At 49.6% G+C, this 18,042-nt stretch overlaps 1 protein-coding gene across 7 annotated transcripts in view; it reads right to left on the bottom strand.

Annotated features, from left to right (window-relative positions):
• ARHGAP32 (Rho GTPase activating protein 32) overlaps positions 1-18,042 on the bottom strand; it is a 242,761-nt gene that overhangs the window by 89,007 nt on the left and 135,712 nt on the right. For all 7 annotated transcript variants that reach the window (XM_074559579.1, XM_074559580.1, XM_074559581.1 and 4 more), the window contains one exon: positions 8,033-8,119. In XM_074559579.1, coding sequence (XP_074415680.1) covers positions 8,033-8,119 — 87 coding nt within the window. The remainder of the gene's footprint in view (positions 1-8,032; positions 8,120-18,042) is intronic.

The following is an 18,042-nucleotide window of genomic DNA, read 5'->3' on the forward strand; positions in this document are numbered from 1 at the left end:
GTCTCATCAGAACAGCCCCAGTGTCCCCTTCAATTTGTGGCCAGGCCCAGCCTTGTCTCCAAAGCACCACATGAGGATGAGGAGCCGTGCCAAGATCCATCCCAGTCCCCATGGCTTTCTGCAGGGGCCCTCAGTGCCAGAGCACAGTCTGCTCTCTAATTCTGGGCTGCTTTTCTGTCTGCAGGCAAAGGACACGACATTAACAAACAACCATGGGACTGTGAGAGCCTCTGCTGCTCACAAAACCCCTTCCAGGCCAGCACTTCCACTGACCCTGCACTTACCCTGACAAAGGATCTCCCCTCTCCCTCATCATCCCTCCCTAGAGCAGGGCCTGGCCCTCCCCTCCAGCTGAGGTTGTTGTGTATCTCTGCCATTCCCTTTGACAAGAATGCCCAGCAGCTCAGCCTCATGCAGCTCTGATGGACTGGGAGCCTCTTGTCTTGCTTGAGGAGGTTATTTCCAGGTACCCTCCTTCCCCAGCAACACCTCCCCTCAAATAAATTGCTGAGCGTTTCTCCACTGGAATTTCAGCACAAAACCTCTGTCCCTGGCATGCTGAGGGGACAGCTTGAAGTACACCTACATTTGCACCTGCTGAAAAAACGTGCTTTAGCAGGAACAGCTCCACAACAGTTTTTATTTTTGCAATGTCAGAAATTTATTATAAATGAATTATTCCATTCAAAATCCACACACAGCTACAACCCTGGTTTTGCATCTCATGCATCCAGAGTTATGAAAACAAAGAGCTGGCCCCATTTCTGTCACAATACACATTTAAATAATTACATAGAGCAAAAAAAAAAATCTGAAGAGAGCCATGAATGGAGCAATTAAAGACCAAAGCTGAAGGGTGGCAGTAATTTTCATGTCTTGTGAGCAGTGGATGGATGTGAGCAGTGAATCTGCCCCACATCAGCGAAGGGAAGCCCAGAGCCCCAGGGTGCAGCTGGGACAGTGCAGGCTGCTCCTGGAGGGACAAAAATCCCTTTTGCCAGAACTGGCACTGCCATGGTGACATGTGCAAACAGGACAGGGGAAACAGCCCCAGGCTGTGCCAGGGGAGGCGCAGCTTGGACACCAGGAGGAATTTCTCCCTGGAGAAGCTGGAAGGGGCTGCCCAGGGAGGCTCCTGGAGTGTCTGAGGCAGGCCTGGATGTGGCACTCAGTGCTCTGGGCTGGGGACAAGGTGGGAGCAGCCACAGGGTGGGCTTGATGCTCTGGGAGGGCTTTTCCAGCCTCAAGGACTCCGTGACTCTGTGTGAGAGTTAAGGATCACAGGCCAAAACCCCAGGTGAGCAAAGGGGATGGTGAATGTGCTTTCAGAACAGGACACAGCAGAGGCCAGGGTTAATCCTGCTGGATGGGAGTGCTGCCCTACCCACTCCTGCAGGAAATCTCTGAGCACCAGCCAGTCAAGCCCTTGTCCTTAACAGCTACTATCCCAATTAGTAAATGATTTTCTCCTTTATGTTAGCATGCCAGCTCCAGAGTAATGATGTTAATTAAGCAGTTCAGATGTAATTCAACCCCTAGAGCTGGCAGTTTACTTCCCCAAAGCCTGGACCAGAGCCAGGTGTCTCAAAGCCCCTCCACCTTGGCTTTGGGATCTCCTGAGGTCTGAGCACAGCCCAGAGCACCCTGCAGGCTGCCTGCCAGCTTCAGGCATTCTTGATTAATTCTCATTCCCACTGTCACTTTGCTTTTATTTACAGCTGGTGGGAGCAGGAGGCACACAATGTGTGACCTCAGATCCACTGGAGCACAGCACTGCAGTGATGGATTAGCAGGGTGCAAACCAGGAATTCTGCTGCTTGCTTTTAGATGTGAAACAGCCCTCAACACCCCAGAAAAGCTTAGGACAGACGTTTCAACATGTGTGAACATCTGGAAGGATGGGGTAGAAATACACAAGCCAGAATGCCCTGTGGGCAGATTTTGAAAGGGTTTTGTGGATTTACAAAATAGCCAGGACTTGTTACCCAGAGGAACAACCTGGTTTAATGCAAGGTGTCCCTGCCCATGACAGGGGCTGGAACTGGATGGGCTTGAAGTTCTTTTCCAACTCACACATTCCATGATTCCACCTCCAAACACCTGTACACGTGAGGCACCAAACTCGTGCACAACCTGCCAGGGGAAGTCTCATTTCCCTGGTCATCTTCAGGCAAGTGGTGCCAAGAGGCAGAAAAGAAGAACAAAACACAAGGCAGGGGAAAGGTCATGATGATGACCAGAATTTTAATGCATTTCAGAGCTTGAGCACACACAGCCTGGCCCTGACCAAGGGGTGAGGACACACAGGTAGGGACAGGAGGCTGCATCATGGCAAAATTTGCTGTTTAATAAAAGCATCCATTAACTGCTTCTGGTTTGTTTAGCAAAATCCTAAATCAAGGCAGAAAATCCTATATAAACATGGAGAAGGAGGCTAACACACATTCTGAAAACAGATTTTGCACTGGGTAGGATCTACCTGGATGCTCCACATAGATATATCTCTTTAATAAATACATGAAAGCTTTCCCCTCTCTGTGTTTCTATATGTATATAAAGCACACAGAAGAATTAATCCCTGTGAGTTAGAATCTGCCCTTCAGTCATCAGCTTAAAGAGCTTTTCACAGGAGCAAAGTAGCACTTAGTTCCTGTTCTCCAGGTGTTTGAGTTTCAATCAGAAACTATTCATAAAGAAGACAAAGAACCCAACCATATTTTGAATGTTTGACTCAAAAACCTCCTGCAAGTAATTTGTGGTTCCAGCCTGGACTATCCCAGGCATCCAGAACCAGCAAACCACATTTGAGCTGTTGCTCCTCTGACTCAGACATTACCCCTGTGGGAAGATCTTGCACTCTCTCCTCCCCAGAAACCACCCAGGAGGGGAGTCCTGCCTGTTCTTCCTCCTCAGAGCCTGCTCTTCCTCCTTGGAGCCTGCTCTTCCTCCTCAGAGCCTGCTCTTCCTCCCTGGAGCCTGCTCTTCCTCCTCAGAGCCTGCTCTTCCTCCTCAGAGCCTGCTCTTCCTCCTCCTTGGAGCCTGCTCTTCCTCCTCCTTGGAGCCTGCTCTTCCTCCTTGGAGCCTGCTCCTCCTCCTCAGAGCCTGCTCTTCCTCCTCCTTGGAGCCTGCTCTTCCTCCTCCTTGGAGCCTGCTCTTCCTCCTCCTCAGAGCCTGCTCTTCCTCCTCCTTGGAGCCTGCTCTTCCTCCTTGGAGCCTGTTCTTCCTCTCTGGAGCCTGCTCTTCCTCCATACAGCCTGTTCCTCCTCCTCAGAGCCTGCCTTTCCTGGCCTCCCCTGGCCCCTGCACTCTCCTCACTGCACAGGGAATGTGGGGATGCCTTCAGAGCCTGGCAAATGCTGCTCTCCAAGCAGAAGGTGCCCAGCTCAAACCTCTGCAGGGCAGAGCTGGGACAAGGGGCTGAGGTCTGGGGCAATGTCCTCCTCTGGGCACCAGGGACCTGAGCAAACACAGCCCTGCTGGAAGGGAGAACAGGAGCAGGGCACAGCACTGGGCATCCCGTGCCACAGGAAGGGCTCAGCTCCTGCCAGCCTGAAAATGGGAGCAGGAAAATGGAGAAAACCCTGCCTGGAGCACAAGAATTCCTGCTCTGGGAACAGCCTTAGAAAAAGGCTTCCTTTGCTGCCATTATCCCTGGGAGGGAGGAGCAGGAAAGCTGACAAGCAGCCAGCCTTGTTTAATCCCTGGGATTGTGTCAGCCCTGCCATCCCTGCTGAGCAGTGCCTGTCACTCCTGTCCCAACAATCCACCTGTGAGCACGGACAGGAGCAGCCAGAGCCTCGGGAAGGGCTGGAAGTTCCAGCCCCCCCTGAATGTGAACATTTCCAAAGACAGTCCTTGTTCTCCCCCTGCCACTCCAAATGCCACCAAAAATGATGCTTGAGGTGCATCATTTCATTTTTCAGAACACCACCACAAATTTCACATTTCATTTTTCAGAACAAAAGCTGAGACTGAGCATTTTTCTGTTGCAATATTTAAGTAAGTACACAGGGAGTTGCCGTAATGTCACACAAACAAACCCCAAAAAATGCAAGAGGCCATTTCCAGCCTTCCTAACAAGTTGATTGGATTAGCCCATTCCAGCCCTTTTGCAGGCTCTGAATTGTGCTGATTTATTCTCCAGACACAAAGTTAACTCCTTTTAAATGTGGTTCAGACCATGTAAACACTTTGTTTATCCCTGTGGAACTCCCAAGGATTGCAAACACTGTCCAAGGACTTTCACAGCAGCAGGTACAGCACAGGTTCCTCAGGGGTCTCAGCCATCCCTGGCTCCTCCAGGAACCACAGGGATCCCCAATTCCCATCCCCAGGTTCAGAGGGTCCACAGGTACAGTCCTCACACCACCTTCCTGGATGTCACCCTTTTATTTTAATATCACTCTTTTCACAGAACTCCTGAAATCTATCTTCCAGAAATGCAAGTTCAGTGCAATCTTACTTGGAAAAAAAGGAAAATCCACCTGAACTGCTGAAAAAAAAGCCCAAACCAAACCCTCCCATCATTGTCTCTTCCCAATAGGATTTAATTCCCTCCCTTTGTCATTTCCTAGTTCTCATGTTTAAATTTGTTGAAAGGAATCAAAAGAAGAATCCTATCTCTCCTCTTTTCTGAAACAGCTCTCTATATATTCCCACTTCTTCTTAAGAGCTAATAAACTGGATTAATTTTTTTAGGTTTTTAAGTAGAAGAAAAGCTGAGCAGAGACTTAACCCCTCCTCTGAACCCTGCACAAAGCCTGGATTTCACAAGCTGACTTGCAGCACAAATACACCTCCCAAAGAATGCTTTTTCAAACCTTATCTGGGAAGGTTCTGCAAAATAGGCATCAAGCACTAATTCTCCTTACAGCACTAAAATGATACTCACAGCTGGGAAGGAGTGGGATAGAATTCCCTCAGTGTAAGGAGCTGTGTCCTGCCAAACCCAGCTAAGGCTGAGCTGGATGTTTGGAATATCTGCTGCTCCAGGGCTTTGCTTTGCTGCCTCTCCAGAGGGAATGGCCCAGAAAATGCCACCTGATGGGCACAGCACAGGGGGCTGCCCAGCCCAGAGTGGCCCCCAGACCCAGGGGTTTGACTGATTTCTCCAAGTCTGCAATCAAAAATTGCCAGGATGGGAACACCCTCACCCTTTGCTATCTGCTCCTGCAACAAATGACAGCAATTCAGAGCTTTTACACTGATGGCATCCAGCCTCCCTAGCACAAGGCTGTGTCCATCTGACAATCCAGGACACAGCTCAGGCTGCTGCAGTGCCCAAACACCAGTGCTGGAACCACATCCAAAGGGTGAGGAAAGCCAAATTGGGTTTTCAGCCTTTTTTCCTCCTCCCTTCAGTATTTTTGGCCCGAGCCAGATGCACCCTGCCAAAATGTGTCCCCACTGCACCACCACTCCCTGAGCTATTTCACACCTCCCATCCCCTGCTCCTGTGGAGCCAGCTCCACACACACACTGCTGGGTCCAAGGGTGATGGAATGGAATCTTCCCCTGCACAGGGACAGCCCAGGGGGGCCAGGGCTGGAGGATCTCCATGGCAGGAATGATGCTCAGCTGTGCAGTTCCTCCCATGCCTTCCTGGTCACTGGATCCAAATGTCACAAATGTCTCAGCTTCTCTGGATCTGAGAGACAGGGACATGCAGGAACATGGGACAGGGTGCTCACAGGCCTGGGGAAGGGAGAAGCTCCAGCTAGCCAGGGGGAACAGGAGAAAAGAAAAAAAAGAGAAAAAAGGGAGGAAAAAATACAGGAAATGTAAGGGGAAAAAAGAGTAAAGGGAAAGAAGGGGAAAGGGCAAAAAAGAAAAGGGGAAAGAGGAAAAGGGGGAAAGAAGAAAGAGAAAAAGGAAAAAGACAAAAGGGAATAAGGAAAAAAGGAAAGCAGGAAAGGGGAAAGAGGAAAAGGAGAAAGAAAAGGAAAGGGGGAAAGGGAAAGAAAAGAAAGTAAAAAGTAAAATGAAAAAAGGTAAAGAAGGAAGACAGGGAGACAAATGTGGCTGGTTCTACAACCATCCTTTAATGGGTGAGGGCAAATACCAGGGTTTGAATCTGAGTTCAGTGGGAAGGGAAGGGAAGGGAAGGGAAGGGAAGGGAAGGGAAGGGAAGGGAAGGGAAGGGAAGGGAAGGGAAGGGAAGGGAAGGGAAGGGAAGGGAAGGGAAGGGAAGGGAAGGGAAGGGAAGGGAAGGGAAGGGAAGGGAAGGGAAGGGAAGGGAAGGGAAGGGAAGGGAAGGGAAGGGAAGGGAAGGGAAGGGAAGGGAAGGGAAGGGAAGGGAAGGGAAGGGAAGGGAAGGGAAGGGAAGGGAAGGGAAGGGAAGGGAAGGGAAGGGAAGGGAAGGGAAGGGAAGGGAAGGGAAGGGAAGGGAAGGGAAGGGAAGGGAAGGGAAGGGAAGGGAAGGGAAGGGAAGGGAAGGGAAGGGAAGGGAAGGGAAGGGAAGGGAAGGGAAGGGAAGGGAAGGGAAGGGAAGACACTGGAGAGTGGGAGCCAGGCACCAGAGGAGCAGGGTCAGGCCTCACCTCCATTGATCCCCATCCCAGCTCTCTGCTGCTCCTGGGCCTCCCTCCTGCACAGGGGCACTCTGCAGGGTCTGACACACAATTATAACTGGGGCCACCCTGTGAACCTCTGGAGGTGTCAGTCAGGTGGGGGAAGGATCACAAGTGATCTGCTTGGGAGCTAGTGAAAAACTGCCAAGTTCTCCAGGCTCACCAGCAACAGCCAGGGAATAATCCAGGGCTCATCCCTCCACTGAGCACTGCAAACATACCCCAAATGTGAGGGCTCCAAACACACTGAAATTCCAATTTCCTACAGTCCCCTGCAAGCCCCTTTGCCAGGCTCTGCCCTGCTGTGGCTGGCACAGACGTGTGCCCATGTCCAGGGTCTGCTGTGCTGCCTGTCAGCCCGGGCTGCTGGGCTGGGCAGTGCTGCTCTGGGGCCAGACTGGCTCCAGGGCGTTACAACAGTCCCAAAAAATGCCAAAACACTGGCAAATGTGAGAGAATGTCCACCTGGAGCCTCTCTTCCCTCTCACGAGAGCACGGTCATAAACATGCACAGGAACATGTGACAGCTGCCCACAGAGAGGAATTATTGTATTAATATATTATTATTATAATTCCTGCTGGAATTATAATAATTATTATAATTATTAAAAATAATAATAATTCCAGGCTGGAACTCAGCCTGGCCAGGCTCCACCTCCAGAACAAGGCAAGAGGCTCTGCTCCTCAAGACGTGGGATGCTCTGCTCCTCAGGATGCAGGATGCTGTGTTCCTCAGCTCTCACAACACCCCACTCTGAGCACAGAGCTGAGGCAGCAGAGCAGGGACCCTGCAAATTCCCCACCTGGCAGTGTGTACTCACTGCTGGGATGGATGCTGGGGGGTGCTGAGGTGAATCATGCAAAGAGCTTCTGTCCTGAACCCAGGAAAACAACCCAACACAGGCAGTAACTCCCACTGAACCTGCCAGCACCCTGCATCTCCCACAGAGGGTGACTCACTGAGCATGAAAAACACAGGCAGCATTCTACAAAGACACACAGAGCAGCAGATGAAGAATCCGTGGGACAGAGCAGCAGATTCCTCTGCCCAAAGCATCCTGAGCAGAGAATTCCACACCAGGTGTCTGGGAGCAGACCAAGGCTCCTGGCAGCACACTGAGGTAACAAACCTGTGGCTGGGGCTCTGCCTGGTGGGGTCACTGGTGTGTCCATGCTCCCCCCAGAGTGACCTCAGCCTGGGCACACCCACTCCCATCTCTGGGCTCATCCCTGGCCATCACTCAGGATTATTTCCTTCACACCTTTCTCCTTTTTCTCACCTCAATCCTTCTCTCCTAAAACGTGCTGGTGGCAGCACCAGAGGCAGCACCCTGGGGGGACTGAGCCAGGGAAGGGGTGAAAAACCCCAGACACAGCACTGGGAAGTGTCACATCCCAACTCTCTGGGGCTGTGTGGGAGAGAGAATGGAAGCCAGGCTGGGGAGAGAAAGCAGGGCACTTACCTGACAGGAGATCTGCACCAGGTACACCAGCTCCTTGGACTCACAGCCATTCCTCGTCACTTCGTTCTGTTCCTCGGGGAGCGAGAGCTGCAGGGAGAGGGGAGAGGAGCAGTCAGTGAGGGCACACAGCAGCCAGAGCAGCACACGGGCTGCACCCACAGCAGCTCCCACACGTGCTGAGCCCCAGGCAATCAATCAGGCAAGGGCTTGTCTGGCTGGAGCTGCCCCAGGGGGACACTCAGCACACACAGACCCTGACATGCCACCGGGTTCTGGAACCTCACCTGACACATTAAAAATAAAAATACGGTTCAAAAATAAAACAGTTACGGGGAGGCAAACGGTTCGAGGCAGGAATTAAACCCTCCAGCTTAGAAGTCTGCAAAATTAATTGTTCACTGAAAATATCTCTATAAATATTCATGGATAGTGAATATAGAACAGAGCTTCTCCATACCCCCTCCCCACATGTTTTTAGTTTTTTATTTTATACATTCAGGCAGACATTAAATAATAAAACATATCTCCCAATTTCAGTGCTGTCAAGCAATTCACCCCAGCAAAGTTTTATGGCACCATTCATCACAGCCAGAGTTATTAAGAGCATCATCAGGATGTGTTTGTGTGAGAGCAGTAAGGAGACATTCCTGCACATGGACTGAGCCTGGAGCATCCCACTCCTGGCCCTGTTAACCCACTAAAATGGCTAATGTTTAATGATCTTCTCTGGGAGCAGAAATTACAAATAATCCTAAGTAAGTTAAGACTGTTTGCAAAGCAAATAAATAAAGGAAATGTGTACATAAAATTTAAAAGGCTGTAAAAAAATCCTAATTAGTCAAGAGCAATAAAAAAATCCTGAACCAAATGAAAGCAGAAATGAAAAAAAGGCTGAGGAGAAGAATCCCAAGTTGCTGTATGTAATGGATGTAAGCAAGTGAAAATCAGAAGTGCGTAGTGAGAGACATCTCACAAAAAAGGGACAAAGAAGGCAAAGTTCTCTCCATACAAATGACCATGACACCTGGAATGTGTTTAACTTTGCTCTGCCAGAATCTCCCTTCTCTCTGTAGGGAAGTCCCACTGCACATGGATTCAGCCCTCTCCCTCCACCAACCCAGCTCCTGGGATTCTGACTTCTCTCCTGATGGCTGTACACAGGTAAGTAACAACATCCCTGGTCCAGAGAAGGTCTTTCGATTTGTACAATTTATTACCAGCATAGGCTGCTGCCATTAATGTGATGAAACTCAACCATTGCTTCTGTAGTGCACTTTCCCCCCATCTTTATCATCACTCTTTGCTATCAAATGTCACATCTGAAGTGCTATTGAGTTGTGAAACGATAGCCAAAGGAAACCCAAGGAATGCAGTAAAGGAAGGCTCGCACACACTGTAGGTATTTGCCATGTTTGCCAGGTATGAGGAGCTCTGGGTCAAAGAGGCCACAAAGATGATCCAAAGACTGGAGCAGCCCTTCTGTAAGAAAAGGCTGAGAGAACTGAAAGTGCTCCCCTGGAGAGGAGAAGGCTCCAGGGGAAGCTCAGAGCCCCTGCCAGGGCCTGAAGGGACTTCAGGAGAGCTGGAGAGGGACTGGGGACAAGGGATGGAGGGACAGGACACAGGGAATGGCTCCCACTGCCAGAGAGCAGGGATGGATGGGATATTGGGAATTGGGAATTGTTCCCTGTGAGGGTGGGCAGGCCCTGGCACAGGGTGCCCAGAGCAGCTGGGGCTGCCCCTGGATCCCTGGCAGTGCCCAAGGCCAGGCTGGACAGGGCTGGGAGCAGCCTGGGACTGGATGGGCTTTAAGGGCTCTTCTAACACAACCCAATTCTGAGATTCTATGAATCAAATGCAGGTTTCCTACTCCTGGAGAAAGGTTTCCATCTAATCTCCCCTGTGTTTCCTGAGGGCACACAGAGCCCCCCAGCCCAAGGGAATTTCAGGTGTCCCTTCACTGAGTGTATCAGTGGCAAAGCTCATCACCACAGGTCCCAAAAAAAACCCAGCCAGGTAACAAAATCACCAAGAGGCAACTGCAGAGCGCCCTGAAAGGAACTCAGGGCCTGACTGTGCAGCAGAACGTGGGGAAGAGAAAGGCAGGGGTGAATCCATCACCCTCCCCCTCACACACCCACAGCAGGCCGGGCCCCGCACAGAGCGCAGGAGGAGCAGGGATCAGCTGGAGCTGTGAGCAGGGCACAGCCATCCTCCTTCCCAAGGCTCTCCTGCCTGGGGAGCATCCTCAGGATCCCACTCAGGGGCTCACACCTCCCAGGCACCCCCTCCTCAGGCCCTGTTCACACAATGTCCCCGTGGGGAGGAGGGACATTCCAGCCACTGCTGGCCCCGGGCCATGCACCTGTCCCTGACTGCAGAGCTGTAAAGCCAGCTAACACTGCTCCTCTGCCACGGGCAGCCCCGTGTCAGAGACCGACACAGAAACTGTTCACACAGGAAAATCTCTGGGGTTCATCCTGCAGTCCAGCTGTCCTCACAGCAAAATGCCCCCAAAGATGAATATTCGCTCATGTTCCCTGTCCCCACGTGGTTGTTTGTATTTTGCTTTGTTAACAGACACGCACCAAAGCTCTCCCAAAAATCATGGATGTCCTGATGTTTAAAAGCTTTTCCTGCTGCTGCATTCCTTGTAAACAGAACATACGGAAAGCACAGTTGCCCCCAGGCTTGGTTTGAAATCCAAGCACAAAGCAGAGGCCTCTCCTGACCTCACTGGACTCTGAACATGACTCACGGGCAGAATCTGGTTGGCTCCAAAGTGGGACATTGATTTTTGTGTTCTTAAAGAACAGAGCAGCCAGCAGGGCCTGGTGGATATCCCTGTAACTGTGCCAGTGTGTTTTCCTGAGGTAAATAATCTGTAAATAGCATCTATTGCAAGTGATCAGAGTTAAACAGCATATAGTTTATAATATATAATCTGCAATGTTCCTTCTTCACATTGAAATTGGCTGTCACACCTCCTGAGCCTGATGAACAATTACGAGGCATTAGATCCCATTAGGTTCATTTATTGTTGGAATATATATGCCTAGCTAGGATGAGTGGATATGACAAATTTTATAAATGGGCTTTAGAGTATCCTAAACTTTTCATTGGTAGCATTTCATGATACACAAAGAAAGCCTCAAAATCAGTCACACCACACTTTGTGTGCATGGATAATGCAGAGTCTTGAAAACATCACAGAATCAGGGAATCCCAGAATGGTCTGGGTTGGAAGGGACCTTAAAGCTCATCTGGTTCCTTGGGCAGGGACTCCTTCCACAGTCCCAGGCTGCCCCAACCTGGCCTTGGACATTTCCAGGGGCAGCCACAGCTCCTCTGGGAAGCAAGGCCAAGGCATGGCTCCAGTTTGTCTTTACATGGCTGGGGACGAGTCTGGGAGCCTTCACCCTGCACACACTCACTGAGAACTGATGATGAATTCAACACCACAGGTAATTTTCCCTCCACCAGCAAACTCGTACCATAAGTTTTGGGCTCTTTTTGCCCAAAAGAGCAGTGCTTGCTGGCCAAGACTTTCCTGATCACATCTACAAGGAGCTTTAACTTAAAAATGCTTCTAGTTCATGTCTGAGGCTCATCTCTGGCAAGCTGGGTGATAAGGGGACTAATTACAGGGGTCTCCTGCAGAGCAAAATTTATTGGTCATTCCTCTTGTAGGGAAGAACAACAGCAAAGTAGGAGGCTGAGTTATGATACAGCACATTCAGAATTAAAAATAATTAAAAGATAACTCTTGAGATCTGTGCAATCATTTTTTTTACTTCCAACCACTGCAGGGTTTTGTGTGCTCCTCTTACAAATAGCAAAAGCTGTGAAAAATCATCTCAGGAAAAGCACTACATAAATCTCTTGAGAGGACAGGGATTGTTGGCTACTAACAATGAGCCAAATCCTGACCAGGTAAGACCTGGTGCCCCAGATATCAAAGGAAGCTCATTCAGCTGCTTTAACTTTCATCTCCTTGTTTCCTGAGTGATGTCAACCCCATCATCCAGCTCTCCTGGTCACAGGGTGATTTGTGGGAAGCTGGAAAGCGTGGATTTGATTTGTCTGTGGAACTTACTTCAACTTCTGCTTCATAAAGCCATGAGTGCACTGATCTCACTCATGCACATCAGTGCAAGTCAGTAACACAGGGCTGTGGCAGAGAGCTCACAATAAAATAAAAATATGTAAGAAAGAGAAAACAAAACATAAAAGAAAATTAAAAAGCCCAAATAAATCCCCCTCCCCAACAGAATCAGTGTTAAGGTTATAATTTAATGGGGGAGGCATTCAGTAATTAGATGACAATTAATTAATGAGAACTGTAAGCTAGGAAAATAATCTTGTTTCCAAATAGGAAGAACAGATAATCCCTCCCAAACTCCAAACCTGTCTGGCAGGTAATGGTGTAAACTTTTATACTTAAATTAAACTAATCCAACTGAGACCGCTGTCGTGTCAGAGGAGTGAAGTCAGTGTGGAGCTACACTGGGACACAGCCAGGGAATAACACTCCAGAGAGCAGCAAAACCCTGTAAAATAACTCCTACAATTGCTGGAGCTGATTTCAGTCCTTACAGCACTTCCCAGGTTCCCTCTAAATTCCTTGGACAATGATGTCCTGGCTGGGAGCCAGCAGAGAGCCAAGACCTCAGAGTGATGCTGTGGGTGCACACCAGGGCCTGGCTCCTGCAAGAGGCTTTGGGGACACTGCTGGTGCAGAGCTGGGACAGGATCAAGCCACAGGGAGCAAACAGGAGCTTCTTCAGGAAAATACTGGGACAATCACAAACATCCAAATGTCACCAATCTGAGCTGACACAGGAGTTTCTGGCATCTCTCACAGAGGGTGACAGAAACCTGCCTATCCTTGGCCCTGCCCTGAGGGTTTCTCATACATTTCACGGCCAGTCAAAGGAATTATGGAGAATCACAGAATTGTTGAGGTTGAAAAACCCTATGAGATCATGGAAGTCCAACCATTCCTACAGCACTGCCACGACCCGTGTCCACAAGTGTCACATCCACATGGATTTGAAATCCCCCTGGGGATGTGGACTGGGCAGCTGTGTCAGGGCTGGGCAGCCCTTTCCAGAGAGAAATTCTCCCTGATATCCAATCTAAACCTCCCCTAGAGCAACTTGAGGTCGTTCCCTCTGCTCCTGTCCCTGTTCCCTGGAGCACAGCCCGACCCCCCTGCCTGTCCCCTCTTGGCAGGAGCTGTGCAGAGCCACAAGGGCCCCTGAGCCTCCTCTGCTCCAGGCTGAGCCCCTGCTCAGCTCCCTGGACAACAAAACACAGCTGCTCCCTAAAGCTCTTTCTCTGTGCTTCAAAATATTAATTATTTAATATTAATTACAACAGTATTATTCACCTAATAGATATAATTATATTGTGGTATGTATCTAAATATATGCATATAAATATGAGTGCTTTACTTGTATAATAAATATTGTGATATTCATATAATAAACTACACCCATAATATAAAATACAATAAATTTATAACTGTATTTATATACTGAATATAACTCAGTTATTATAAGATAAAGTACAAGCAAGTTGAGCATCATTAGCAGACCCTCTCCCCTGTTCCAACGATCCAGGTGGGATGAGGAGCACACAGCTGCAGGAGTCTCCAGGAGACAAGGAATGGCAGGATGCTGACCAAGGCTTCAGCCAGGAGTTGTAAGGCAGTGGGAAGGCTGCTGCTTTTCCTGCCAGAGGTTGTGTCATTGTTCCAAGGACAGCTGGTGATCCTGCCACGTTTTCCCAAGACAGAATTTCAGGTTAAATCCCTGGGGAAGGCAGCCAGACACAGGCAATGGGAATTGCTGCTGCTCACACTCGGCCATGGCAAAAGCCCATTAATCCTGTGAACACTGTTTCATCTGAAAACTATTTCCTGACAGTATTAGGAATTACTTTTTTTCCCCTTCCTAAAGCACCACACTTTCATGTCTGTTAATTTCTGATGTTGGTGCAATTCAGCAAATCAAACCAGGAGCAGCGGCACCTTCATGGAATGTGTGCAGTGGGTGCAAGTCTGTCTAGTGGCCAAGGGCAAGGAGCAGGAGGCTCATTTCCCTGTGAAACATGGCCATGTTTGATTAAAAAACAATAATTCTAAGACTCAAATATCCTTGGGACAAATCCTGAAGAAATTAGAAGCTGATTAAACTCTGAGATACTGCCTCACTATAAGGAAAAGCTTTGACCACATCTCTCAGCTCCAGTCACCACCAGCCAGTCCCTGCACCAGTTCCTAAATTATCCTGCTGGTCCAAGCCCACTTCACTCTCATTACCCAAGCCATTACTCACAGCAGCTTGTCTGGTAATGGGACATCTTCCAGTCCTGCCTTTTGATACATGTGAAGATTTGATTTTATTCTATCTGAAATTCTAGGTTGGCAAATCTTCTCAAACAGGGAAACGTTTTCTACCTAATTACTCTGACAGCATAAATGTATTTATATGGCCTATTTTGCCTCACTCCAGCTTTATCTTGCTAAATGTACTAATTATCCTCCCACACACTTCCCATCTTCTGCTTTCCTGCCTTATCCTCAACTGTGGCTTCAGAGCAGAAAAAGAACATTCTTCACAGAGTGGTTTCTTTACCCAAGCATAAATATCCTCAAGTAATGATCAAAGTAAAGACAGGAAAGCCCTGTTTAAAGAGCATTTTTCTATCTGACTCTCCTTTTTTCCTCTGCTATTCTAAATCACCCCTTTGACAACTCCAACACAGTGCTCAAAAAGCAGCAGAAAAATACACAGAAAATCAAATAGGGCTTGATAAGAGAAAAAAGGAAAATGCACCTCCTGTAATGCCATGCAGTCACTACTCCAGGCTCCCCAGGGTGTGAGTAAATCCCTCACACCTCATCTGAACCATGTGGAGTGTTGGACATCATCCCTGGACAGTCCCATGGAGCAGCAGGGGCCAGCCTGGCCACACTCAGCCACCATCAGCACCAGGGTGAGCAGAGACCCAGGCACAGCTCTCCCAGCACAGCTGGATTTTGATCTTTAAGGATCCTTTCAACCCAAGCATTTTGTCTTTCTCTGGTTCCCCTGCATGTTTTGTACAGAGTGTGAGATATTGTGTGGGAGGGTTTGGATGTTGGAATTAAAGTCCAAGGCACCTCTGGAGTAAAGTGGAAAAACATCTCCATGAAGAGATCTCTGTGGTGCCCAGTGACACATGAGGGAATGGCTGAAGCTGTGCCAGGGGAGGTTCAAGCTGGATTTAGAGAAAGGCTCTTCCCCAGAGGGTGCTGGCACTGCCCAGGCTGCCCAGGGAATGGGCACAGCCCCGAGGCTGCCAGAGCTCCAGGAGGGTTTGGGGATGGCCAGGGTGGGATTGTTGGGGGTCTGGGCAGGGACAGGAGTGGGACTGGGTGATCCTGTGGGTCCCTCCAGCTCAGGATGTTCTGTGATCTGCCATACCCTGTTTTCTCTCCATGGACTGAGCACAGTACAACAGAAAACATCCCTGGAATGTGTGAGGATAGGAGGGATAGATGTCAAATTGACTGATGGAATCCCAGGGAATGCTTTGGCTTGGAAGAGATTTTAAAGCCCATCCCATTCCACTCCCTTCCCCTGTCCCAGGCTGCTCCAAACCCCAATGTCCAACCTGGCCTTGGGCACTCCCAGGGATCCAGGGCCTGCCCACCCTCACAGGGAACAATTCCCAATTCCCAATATCCCATCCAGCCCTGCCCTCTGGCAGTGGGAGCCATTCCCTGTGTCCTGTCCCTCCATCCCTTGTCCCCAGTCCCTCTCCAGCTCTCCTGGAGCCCCTTCAGGCCCTGGCAGGGGCTCTGAGCTCTGCCTGGAGCCTTCTCCTCTCCAGGTGAGCACCCCCAGCTCTCCCAGCCTGGCTCCAGCCCTGAAGCAGCTCTGGGGCCTCCTCTGGACTGGCTCCTGCAGCTCCAGCTCCCCCTTTCCTGGGAAACCCCAGAGCTGGACACAGTAAATCCCTTTCCCAGCACACAGAATTCCCATCCAATCAAAGGTGTACTCAGAGGTTGGGTTTCATGCAAGAACTCACACTGAGTCAATTTAAGAGCTTGTGGCATGTGTGTTTTGCCTATAGTTACTTCCAGAACTATTTTAAGCTTGCAAATCACACAAGACAATTTCTTCCTATGGCAGGATGATTATTCAGCAGTCAGCATCCCTTCATCTGAGCTTCACCTTCAAGACTAATAAATCCTAGCATGGTTTATAAATATGAACAGCTAGAGAAAAGGGCAGGTCCCAGCCCCAGCAGGACCCTCAGGGTGCTTTACAAGTACTGGATGCAGCAATGGCTCCATTGGTGCCTTACAAGCACAAGAACACATCTCCTTTGGGCTATTTGGTTATTGTGGCTTTAATATAGGCATCCAGTGAGGTCAGGCACAAGCGCTACACATCTTGGTGCTTCTGAGAGAGCTGAGAACAGCTGGGACACTCCTTGAAGTCCTTCAAAATCAAAACTCCTGCAGAGAATAACTTTAAAATCATAGAACCCCAGAATGCTGTGGGTTGGAAGGGACTGTAAAGCCCATCTCATTCCACCCCCTGCCATGGGCAGGGACACCTTCCACTGCCCCAGCCTGCTCAGAGCTCTACCCAGCTTGGCCTTGGACACTTCCAGGGAAGTTGCATCCACAGATGGAATGTATGGACACTGAGAGGAGCCTGCTGGGCTCCCATGGAAAAACAGAGCTCCTGGTGTGGGACATACTGCTGCAACTTGTTAAATACACATTCCCTGAGCTCTTGCCAGAGGTATGGAAAATGGCATCACTTCGAGATGGCAGCAAAACCCCCAGTGCAACCACAGCATCTGAGATCTGACCTGCTGGGTTTTCAATTTCCAGGGACTGGGGCAAGACAGGTCCACTCTGGTCCATCAGCCACAGGGTTAAAGATAAGGCATGTTAAGGGATATTAATCAGCTAAGAGAAAAATCTAGAATAAATATGAAACCAGGCAAAACACTTGCCCAGTGCCACACTTCTCTTGCATGCAGCAAGAGGGAAGGGAAGGGAAGGGAAGGGAAGGGAAGGGAAGGGAAGGGAAGGGAAGGGAAGGGAAGGGAAGGGAAGGGAAGGGAAGGGAAGGGAAGGGAAGGGAAGGGAAGGGAAGGGAAGGGAAGGGAAGGGAAGGGAAGGGAAGGGAAGGGAAGGGAAGGGAAGGGAAGGGAAGGGAAGGGAAGGGAAGGGAAGGGAAGGGAAGGGAAGGGAAGGGAAGGGAAGGGAAGGGAAGGGAAGGGAAGGGAAGGGAAGGGAAGGGAAGGGAAGGGAAGGGAAGGGAAGGGAAGGGAAGGGAAGGGGAGGGGACTTCTACCCTTTCCAATCTCACATGCTGTTCTGGACAGGAGGGTTCTCCCTCCCCATGCTGCTGCTGGAGAGCTGCTCTGAGACACAACTCACAGGGGATCCAGCTGGTGCCTCTCTGAGATGAAATCAGGAGTAACCTTGACCTAGGTGCAGTAAGAAACGCACAACTTGGAAAGATCCCCCTTTCAATCCCCGATGCCAGGAGGAGCTGCCAACACAGACCCCTGCTGTATAACTGCTGGGGTCTGTTTAACTCCTAAGCCAAGCCTATTTGATGCCTAAGCTTGTTCAGACACAAAATCTCAGAGTTCTATCAGAGACACTTCCGTCAGATTTTCCCGTATTAAGATGCAAATGTTTTCTCAAGTGGTCTCACCCTTTTATCTCCTCTTAATGTGTAAGAAGGTCAATCTTCATAAGCCGTAAAATATTTATAAAAACTTCTTAGATGCAGCCACTGGAGACCCCATTAGGCAAAAACAACTTGTGAGTGTCTGCAAACAGAATGTTTTCATGGAATTAAAATATCTGAGGTTATTAAAAACAAAGCAGGAGCACCCCTGCGTGCGGCTGCAGGCAGAGCAGGGCCTCGGGCACCGGGGATTGGCACAGAGCACAGAACATCCTGGATTGCTCCATGGGCTCCACTGCC

This window comes from Zonotrichia albicollis, chromosome 27 (genome assembly GCF_047830755.1).
Source record: "Zonotrichia albicollis isolate bZonAlb1 chromosome 27, bZonAlb1.hap1, whole genome shotgun sequence".
In the NCBI taxonomy this organism is placed as follows: Eukaryota; Metazoa; Chordata; class Aves; order Passeriformes; family Passerellidae; genus Zonotrichia; species Zonotrichia albicollis.